The sequence below is a fragment of the Macaca thibetana genome, chromosome 13 (assembly GCF_024542745.1).
Source record: "Macaca thibetana thibetana isolate TM-01 chromosome 13, ASM2454274v1, whole genome shotgun sequence".
Classification (NCBI taxonomy): domain Eukaryota; kingdom Metazoa; phylum Chordata; class Mammalia; order Primates; family Cercopithecidae; genus Macaca; species Macaca thibetana.
Genome location: NC_065590.1, coordinates 43,917,340 through 43,928,128, shown reverse-complemented (window position 1 = coordinate 43,928,128; position 10,789 = coordinate 43,917,340). Strand labels below are relative to the sequence as shown.

General features: G+C 34.3%; 1 protein-coding gene across 5 annotated transcripts in view; it reads right to left on the bottom strand.

The window, feature by feature from the left end:
* Positions 1 to 223: 223 nt before the first annotated feature.
* The window catches only part of WDPCP (WD repeat containing planar cell polarity effector), a 487,239-nt gene continuing 476,673 nt past the window's right edge, over positions 224 to 10,789 (bottom strand). For all 5 annotated transcript variants that reach the window (XM_050753476.1, XM_050753477.1, XM_050753475.1 and 2 more), the window contains one exon: positions 224 to 441. In XM_050753476.1, coding sequence (XP_050609433.1) covers positions 391 to 441 — 51 coding nt within the window. In that variant the 3' untranslated portion in view covers positions 224 to 390. The remainder of the gene's footprint in view (positions 442 to 10,789) is intronic.

Here is a 10,789-nt window from a genome sequence, read left to right as displayed (position 1 = left end):
GATCCTTCAGCCTTGGCCTCCTAAAGCACTGGGACTACAGACGTGAGCACTACGCCTGCCCCCTACTGCCCCTTTTTTAAAGTACCTGGGAGAACAAAGTTTAAATATTCTATTTTTGTAGCACCTAATCAATGTACAATTTAAGATACTTTCAAAATTTTACATTATTGAAAATAAGTAGGTTAAGGACTTTTACTTAGGATCACTTTGCTGTTATGCTGCATGTTTTTGAAATAATAAAACTTTATTTTGAAAACACTCAAAACTCTTAACTAATTTATACAATTCATACTGTCTCTTGTTAAAAATCCACACGGGGGATATTAAGTCTGTATCAGGCCATGAAAAAGTTTAGATATGAAGAAGGCGGGTTTCTTTTTTTCTTAATGTTTACACCAGACCAAAGTGAATCATTCTGAGAGAACCACCATCTCTGATTTCCTGCAAATAAACAAATAAAAATAATTAAAATAATGTTTAAGCAGAGTAAGAAGTAATTGACTTAACATTTGTATCTTTATTATTTTTAAGTACGTAAAAATAGTGAAACAAAATAGTTTAAAATGTACTGCACATAGATACATAAGAGAACTGTATACTTACCTGACTTGATCATCAAAATTTTGATATGATATTCATAAAAACTAGTCAAGAAATAAAAAGCATTAAGAGGCAAAGAAACGACAGGATGGTAATTGAAATTTAGAAGCATCTGAGGGTTCCTCCAATGAAAAATTGCAAACTGTGGGTCATCATTTGGATTCTACAGTGTGATTTTAAAATACTGTGTATTCTAAAAGGTATTATATAACATATTTCCTAATTTTGGGTGTTTTACTGAGTATTTGATAGCGGCTCTTGAGGTAATGGCTTATAAAATAGAAAAGATTGTGGTTTTATAAGACTTTCATAAAATTTTATGAAGCTTCAAAGAAATATTGACAACAACTTTATCTATTTCCCATTTATTATTCTTTCTTTTGCACTTTCCGCCCATCTCTATCAGTTACAGAAAAACAGAAGATTTTATGGGCTTCTGAAGTTGGATAACGTGTGAAGATAAGACTAAAGATGAGTAATATGTGAAAAATAACACAGTGGGGACATTTTTTAAAATCTGAAGATAACCTACTCAGAGTTGAAATGGTAAAAGTAAAAGGTAAAGAGAGTAGGGATAATAGCACTTACACTATCGTGTCATAATTGGAGACATTTTACTTAAAGTATAGGTGAAAATAATTTTTAAAAATAAATTTATTCTGTAAGTTATATCTTAAAAGTTATTTTTACTAAGAGAAGCCTTTCAGAAAGTTTGCATTTATACTATTTTAAGTAGTCACATCTCAAAGGAAACAGATATGGGGCTAAAAAATGGGGCAACACATGTATGTAGGTATGTGCCTGTAGATCTTGATGTACACAAAATTGAAAAAAAAAAACCTGGAAAAACAGGTAGCAAGAAGAATGCGTAATTTAATAGTGCCTGGGGCTTGAGTGTGTGCTGGCAAGTTCCAGGCTTTTAGGTAGCTTTCAATTTAAAAAGAAAACTAAGCACTGTCATTTTAAAAACATAAGCTTCAACTCTTGGCTTATAAACTACCATATCAAAGTCTAGTTTCTATACCACGAGAATGGTCATTGAGAAAATGAGTTAGGTTTTGGCCTTGTTCATCAACTGACAGAGATCCTAGATAAATTATTTTATTTTCCTAATATCTAGATATACTTGTTGCTAGAAGACTCATGGCATACCTAAGAAGTATCATGTCGTTCAGCCATGTTGTTGATGTTATGTAGTGTCTTCTATCCATGATTTAATCCTCTCTTACCTTAGGAATTACATTTTAAAAAGTAAGAATCATAGAATTAACTTCTCAAGATCCTCCAGGATTTAAAAAAACAAAAAATATTCCTTTGGAGGATTTTCTTTAAAATCCATTGCATTTTAAAAAGACTTCAGGGCATTTCCAAGGTTTCCAATGCTATATAACCTTGACTTATACTCTATGTACCTTAGAGGGATATTTTGAAGATTTATAAAATAATTTATTTTACATTCAATTTTTTAAACATTATTTGAAATAAAACATAATCATTAAATAAAATTTGGAAAACAGAAAAGTATGAAACTTTACCCATAGTCCTATCAGTTATACAAAACTAAAGTTAACATGAATTTGCTTCTAGTCTCTTTTTCTCCACGTTTTATTTATTTTAAACACAGCTCGAATTGTATTGTATATGTAATTCTGTATCTTTTTTCTTTCTTTTTTTTTTTTTTTGGCCTCACAACACTTCAAAACTTTTCAATGTTCCTACATAGTCTGTTTTTAATGGCTGAATTTTATTATTCCATTAAATACTATAGCTTTATTTAACCACTCCTTTTTTGGTTAAATTTATATTGGTTCTAATTTCTTCTTTTTCATAAATAACCCTATGATAGATTTTCTTAGGCATAAAGTTTTGTGTTTTTTTTTTTCCCTGTTTGTAGGATTGTTTCCTTGGTATAGAACTGTAGAAATAGAATTATTGGACCAAAAGCTTATGAAATTTTAAGCTTCTGGATAAACACTGTAGAATTGGTAGTTTTGCTTTGTTTGTTTCCTAGTTTGGGAGGAGGTGATTTTGTTCAGTAATAGGAAGCTGTGGTTCCAAGGAAGACTGATCTTCATTTTCTTGTTAATGTGTTGAAATTGTGCTCAGCCTTGACTGAATGAAACTACATGTTAATTCTTGTAGTAATTTTACAGCAACAAAAGGGTTTTCCCCAGTCCCTCATTGCTTTCTACATATGGTTAAGTGCATTTTCTGAGCCACACCCTTTTGCTGTTACCTAATGTTGGGTGATATCAGGTCACTTTCCTTTAAATGTGCACAGACTTTTGTAAGTGAATTCAGCAGACAGGTTAAGCTTTGCTATAAACTGGATTTTGACATGTTGCTCACTTAATACAGAGTTTTAAATTTTAATACAAGAAGTGATCATCTCACAGTTTATTATGTTCGATTTCCTCTCTGTTACTAATGGTCTCTCTTGAAGTTTCTGATTTGGTTTAATAATAATTAAATCCCAGAAGTGTAATATTTTAGAGATGGAAGAAATCTTAAAACTCCCTAATCTGAAATTCTTCTGTTTTATAGATGAACAAGTTGAGGCTCATGTGGGTTAAGTGTTTCGTCCAAAGTTAGTTCGTGGCAGAGTTGGGATTATAATTTTGTTCTTATTTCTCTGTGAAGTGTTTTTTTTTTCCCCAACTATAGTTTTTTAATGTACTAACAATACTAGTTCCACAGGCTGCTTCATGATTAACTCCTCTGATTCTCTATTCCTATCATTTAAGGCTTTTGCTTATAAGCATGCTAGCTAGTGGTCCAACCTATGTGGCAGGAGATGCTTTTCTGAGTAAGCTGACCAGCTATTCAAGTTTCACTACTGAACATTGTGAAATTGAACTCTGCTTCTTGCATATTTGGTATCATATATAGGTTTCTTTTTCATCAACATTGCAGTTTGGTACTTGACATTTTTGTAGAAAATGCAGTCTCCAACTGACTACAGTCTAGCACTTGCCAAAGATTGGCTTGAGGCTTCTGGTACGTAAGAGAGACAAGTTGATAGATAAGCTAACTAACTTTCTAACTTCTGTGTTAAGTAAGCCATCAGAAAGAATGTATTTAGAACTTGTCATTTCACCTTTCCACAGGAATGCCTTTAGTGAATTATGATTTAATATAATTATTTCACCTTATAAAGAAGAGTTACAAGAAACATCTATGTGACTAGAATGTCTATCCTTTTCAAAACTTTAGGACATGTTTAGTTTGTTTTTCAGTTAAAAATTTAGAGATTGAGTCTTGCTAGGTTCTCCATGCTGGCCTAAAACTCCTGGGCTCAAGCAGTTCCCCGACCTCAGCCTCCAGAGGAGTTGGGACTATAAGGATACACCACCACACCCAGCTTGCTTTTCAGTTTTTTTTTTTTTTAATTTTTTATTTTTATACATGCACGCACACACACACACACATATACGTATATATATGTATATGCACATACACATACATGGTATTTACATGTTGACAATTACATTAATAGAGCATCTTGAAGTATAAGTGTGAAACCTCTAAAAATGATAAAGTAGCACAATTTGCTACTCTGGAGGTAGAGGCAGGAGAATCACTTGAACCCGGGAGACAGAGGTTGCAGTAAGCTGAGATCACACCTCTGCACTCCAGCCTGGGTGACAGAATGATACTCCACCTCAAAAAAAAAAAAAAAAAAAAAAAAAAAAAAAAAAAGATTTCTTTCAGACAGTATGCCAATGAGTAGTACAAACAAGACAACATAGGTATGTAACTATATGATTTATTACCCTTGACTAAGAGCAAAATCAGTGGGAGGAAACAAGAGGTATGCCCCATACCTAGAAACTCACTCAAACGTGTAGCCCCACGATAACCTCTAAATTTACCTATTACAGTTTAAAGGAGAATTAAAACTTTTTCCTTCCGTTTCTGTCGTTAGCACAAATTTTTTCCAGAATGTTCCCAAGAGGTAACTAGACCACTAGTGGTTTCATTTCTTTCTTTTCCCTTTCCTTTGTTTTGTATTGTGGTAAAATATATATAACATAAAATTTACTACTTTATTTTTTAAGTGTATACTTTAGTGGGATTAGGCACATTCACGTCATCGTGTAACCATCACCACTCTCCATCTCCAGAACTTTGTAATCATTCCAAACTGAAATTCTGTACTTATTAAATAACAATTTCCCATTTTGTACTTCCTTAAGCCTCTGATAACCACTCTTCTACTTTTCTGAGATGGAATTTTGCTCTTGTTGCCCAGGCTGGAGTGCAGTGACGCAATCTCGGCTCACCACAACCTCCGCCTCCTGGGTTCAAGCAATTATCCTGCCTCAACCTCCTGAGTAACTGGGATTACAGGCATGTACCACCATGCCCTGCTAAATTTGTATTTTTATTAGGTTTCTCCATGTTGGTCAGGCTGGTCTCGAACTCCTGACCTCAGGTGATCCACCCACCTTGGCCTCTGAAAGTGCTGGGATTAGAGACGTGAGCCACCGCGCCTGGTGTTCTTCTACGTTGTGTCTCTAAGAATTTGACTATTCCAGGTGCTTCATATAAGTGGAGTAATACAATATTTGTCCTTTTGAGCCTTTACTTATTTCAGGTCTTTACTTATTTCGCTTAGCATAATGTCTGCAAAGTTCATCCATGCTGTAGCAGGTATCAGAATTTCATTCCCTTTTTAGGGCTGAATAATATTTCATTATAAGTATATACCACCTTTTGTTTGTTCATTCATCTGTCAGTGACCATTTTGGTTGTTTTCACCTTTTGGGTATTGTGACTAATGTTGCTATGAACATGGGTGTAAAAATATCTGTTCTTGTCCCTGCTTTCAATTCTTTGGGTGTATACCAGAAGTAAAATTGCTGGATCATATAATGGTTTTATGTTTAATTTTTTTAGGAACTACCATACTGTTTTCCATGGCAATACCATTTTATATTCCCACTGGCAATGTACAAATGTTCTAGTTTCTCCACATCCTATCAACACTTTTTGCTTTCTGTTTTTTGATAATGGCCATCTTATTGCTTCTCAGCCTTTTGGCTAAAATCAAATAATGGCCTTCCCAATGTATGTAAAGTAGTTTCTCATTGTGGTCTGATCTGCATTTTCCTAACAATTAGTGATGTTGAATATCATTTCACGTACTTTTTGTCCATTTGTTTATCTTGGAAGTTCTTTGTACATTAAATTTTTTTTATTGGGTTATAGTTCTTTCTATATTCTGGTTATTTGTCACTTATTATATATGTGATTTGCAAATACAGTTGTCCCTCAGTATTTGTGGGGGTTGGTTCCAGGACCCCCTAATACTAAAATCTGCAGATGCTTATGTCCCTGTTATTAAATGCGTAGTATTTGCATATAATCTATACACATCCTCACATATACTTTAATCTCTGCATTACTTATAATACCTAATACAATGTAATTATTATGTAAATCATTATTATACTGTATTATTTAGGGAATAATTTACAAGAAAAAAAGTCTGTACGTGTTCAGTACAGACAGTTTTTTCCCAAATGTTTTCATTCTGTTGTTGGTGGAATCCACAGATGAGAAGCCCATGGATACAGAGGGCCAACTGTATTTTCTCCTGTTGTGTGGGTTGCCTTTTTACTCTGTTGATAGTATCCTTTGATGGACAAACAATAATTTTAATGAAGTCTAATTCATCTGTTTTTTTTTGTTGTTGTTTTTATTGCCTGTACTTTTGGTGTTTTACCTGTGAAATCATTGCCAAATTCAATGTTACAACGTTTTCTCCTATGTTTTCTTCCAAGAGAATTATAGTTGTAGGCCTGTGTGTAGATCTTTGATATATTTTGAGTTGATTTTTGTATACGGTGTAAGGTAAGAGTCTAACTTCATACTTTTGTATATGGACATCCTGTTTTTCCAGCAACATTTGATGAAAAGAACGTCTTTTCCCCCATTAAATGGTCTTGGCACCCTTGTCAGAAATCATTTATCCACATACACAAAGGTTTTATTTAGGTTCTCAATTCTGTTCCATGGTTCTATATGTCTGTCTTTATGCTAGTACCATCTTTTGATTACTGTAGCTTTGTAGTAAATTTTGAAGTCAGAAAGTGTGAGTTCTTCACCTTTATTGTTTGTTTTCAAGATTGATTTGGCTTTTCAAGGTCTCTTGATTTTCCATATTAATTTAAGGATGAGTATTTTTTTTTTTTCTGTTTCTGCAAAGATATATTGAGATTTTGATAGGAATTGAGTGGAGAGTTCTGTATGTGTCTTTTCCATCTAATTGGTCTGTAGTGTTGTTCAAGTCTTCTGTTGTCCTGATTGGTCTTCTGTCTGGTTGTCATATCGATTATTGAAAGCAGATTATTGAAGTCTCCTAATATTACTGCAGTGCTGTCTATTTCTTCAATTGTTAATGTTTGCTTTGTATATTTAAGAGTTCTGATGTTTAGTGCATACATATTTATAATCATCATATCTTGGTGAATTGACTCTTTAATCATTATATATTATCTTTCCTAGTCTCTTGTGACGATTTTTCATTGAAAGTCTATTTTATCTGATACCATTATAGGTACCCCTGCTCTCTTGTGGTTACTATTTACATGAAATATTTTATCCATCCTTTCCATTTCAGCTTATGTGTTGGATCTAAAATGAGTCTCTTGTGTACAGCAGTGTGTTAGATTTTTTAAAAAAATCCATTCAGTCAATGTATCTTTTGACTAGTGAGTTGGATTATTCATATTTAAAGTAATTATTGATATGGAAGGATTTACTATTGCTGATTTGTCATCTGTTTTCTCCATGTCTTGTGGCTTTTTGGTCCCTAATTTCTTTTCTTACTGCCCTCCCTTTGTAATCCATTGATTTTTTTTTTATAGTGACATACTTTGATTCCCTTTTCATTTCCTTTTGTGTGCACTATATAGATATTTTTCTTGGTGCCTAACATTGTGATTACATAACAGATTTCAAATTTATTCAATTTATATTACATTGATAACAACTAATCTTCATTAGCATACAAAAATTCTCCTTTACAGTTAGTTCCTCCTTTTGTTATTGTTAAAACTTACATTTATATATTATGTACCCATTAACTTAGATTTATAGTTTTTTGTGTAATTTTATAGATTCTATACAAGAATTAAAAGTGGATTTATGCAACAGAATTACAATAATACAGGATTCTACAGTTGCCCATATGTTTACCTTTAATGGAGAACATTATACTTTCATGTGACTTTGTATAGCTGTCTAGTATCTTTTTGTTTCAATTTGAAGGACTCTCTTTAGTATTTCTTGTAGGGAACATCTAGTGGTGTTGACGATACATCTTTTATCTAGGAATATCATAATTTCTTCACATTTGAAGGACAGTTTTGCTAGATACAGTATTATTATTATTATTATTATTATTTTTTGAGATAGGGTCTTGCTCTGTCTCCCAGGTTGGAGTACAGTGGTGCGATCTCGGCTCACTGCAACCTCCACCTCCCAGGTTCCAGCGATTCTCCTGTCTCAGCCTCCCAAGTAGCTGGGATTACAGGTGTGTACCACTATGCCCGGCTAATATTTTGTATTTTTAGTAGAGATGGAGTTTCACCATGTTGGCCAGGCTCGAACTCCTTATCTCAAGTGGTATGCCTGCCTCGGCCTCCCAAAGTGCTGGGATTACAAGTGTGAGCCACCATGCCCGGCCCGGTTGATGTTTTTGAATATACTTTCCCATCCTTTTTAGCCTGCAAGATTCATACTAAGAAATTTGCTGATAATCTTATTAGGCTCCCTTGTATGTGATGAGTCATTTTTCTCTTGTAACTCTCAAGATTATCTCTTTATCTTTGACTTTCAGCAGTTTGATTATAATGTATCTTGTTGTGTGTCTCTTTGGGTTTATTATATTTAGAGTTTGTTGAGCTTCTTGAGTTTATATATCTATCTCTGTCCTCAGATTGGGTAAGTTTTTGGCCATTATATTTCAAATAAGTTCCCTACATTTTTCTTATTGTGTTCCCCGTCTGGGATCTTAATAATGGATATACTGTCCTGCTTGATAGTGTCTCTTAAGCTCTATTCACTTTTTTATTCTTTCGTTCTTTTTGTACCTCATACTAGATCATTTCAAATAAGTTATCTTTAAGCTTGTTTATTCTTTCTTCTGTCCAAGTCTGCTATTGAATCCCTCTAGTGAATTTTTAAGTTTGACTATCCCTAATGTGCCCATTATATTTTTTATTTCCAGAATTTCTGGTTGGTTCTTGTAATAATGTCTATCTCTGTTGAAATTCCCCTTTGTTCATATAGTTCACCTGATTTCCTTTAGGTCTCTGTCCATGTTGTTCTTTACTGTTTGAACGTATTTAAAACAATTGTTTGAAAATCTTTTTCTAGTAAGTCTGATATCTCTATTTTTTCAGGGATAGTTTCTGCCAATTTATTATTATTATTGAATGGTCCGTGTTTCCCTGTTTCTTTTTATGCATTGTGATTTTGGGATTTTAAATTCACAATAATTATGTTGGGGATTTGAGAACAAAACCAAAACCAAAAACAGCTACTTCTCCCATTCTCTGTAGACTGGCTCTTTGCCTTGGAAGTCCTTTCCTAATTATCTTGGCCTTGCTTCTGAATTTTGAGATCACATCAAAGAGAAAACTGAAGGTCTTCTCAGGTCTTTACTGAGCATGCATCTTGCCTGGACCTGTTTGTGGTTTTTTGAATCTCTGTATAGATGGCTGCTTTTAATTGTCTTAAATTTCCCAAGAGAGCTTTGTGGGGTCTTGATGGTCTGTCATATGTCTCCACCTATAATCTTTTGCCCCAGGCATCTGTAGGTTCAGTCTCTCTGCAGCTTTCCTGAGCCATGACTACTGCTTCTCCTCATCTGAGATTAAGGCCATGCTTGTCTCCTAGCAGAGATCTGAGTTAGGTGAATCAGGGATCAATTCTTCAGGCAGCCTGTAGACAAGTTAGAATTTTGCAAATAAGGTCAGCCTTGTTCCTTTTGGTTCAAGGGATAGTGATATGATTTGGCTCTGTGTCCCCACCCAAATCTCACCTTGAATTATAATAATCCCCATGTGTCAAGGGTGGGACCAAGTAGAGGTAATTGAATCATGGGGGCAGTTTTCTCCATGCCATTCTCATGATAGTGATGAGTTCTCACAAGATTTGATGGTTTTATAAGCATCTGGCATTTCCCCTGCTGGCATTCACTCTGTCCTGCTGCCCTGTAAAGAAGGTGTCTGCCTCTCCTTTGCCTTTTGCCATGATTATAAGGTTCTTGAGGTCTCCCCAGCTATGCAGAACTGTGAGTCAACTAAACCTCTTTCCTTTATAAATTACCCAGTCTTGGATATTTATTCATAGCAGCATGAGAATGGACTAATACAGGTGGAATTGGGAACTGCCATCTCCTCCAAACCAAGACAACGGCTGGGGAGGGGTGGAACAAGGGTGAGCAAAAATGCCATGACGTGTCCTACTGTTCGGAATGTAGCTTGTTCTTGATTGTTTACTTGGTTTCTGTAGACCTTTGACTGTTTTCCAGGGTTCCTATAAAGTTATTTAGCCACTGTATAGTTGTTTCTCTAATGTTTATTAAGGAGAATGAGGGTCTGAAGCTTCTTAATCACATTTTGCTGACGTCGTTCTTCCTAGGGGTTTTCTAATCATTGTTTCCTCTGGTTGTATGTGGTTTCCTTACTGCATGGGAAGGGGACTCCATTGTCAATGCAACCCTGAATAATACATGCAGTATGAGAACTTTAGTGAAATTCTAATCCTACCTGGTCAAATCCTTGTTATTTTGCCCACCCCACTTCTGTAGTTATAGAATATAATTTCTCTGTAGTATCTCTCTTCCCCAGTTTTATTGTGTCTTCCTCCAAAATACGTATTTTATTTCTATGATTTAACTCATATCCTTTCCTGCTCCAATATAATAGATCACAATTATGATCAATAATACCCACTTGACATGTAAATAAAGAAAATAAAAATTAAATTCTGGCTAAGTTTCACAGAATGCCAGAAAAGTATTTTTTAAATTTATATATATGCATATACACACACCCACACACATACATGTACACATATTGTTTTCATAGAATGCTGTGTTTTCAAAGGTTTTAGATACTTGGCTTATAATATGAGCACTTTGAACACTGGTGTTTTAAATGTGAAATTCTGAGAA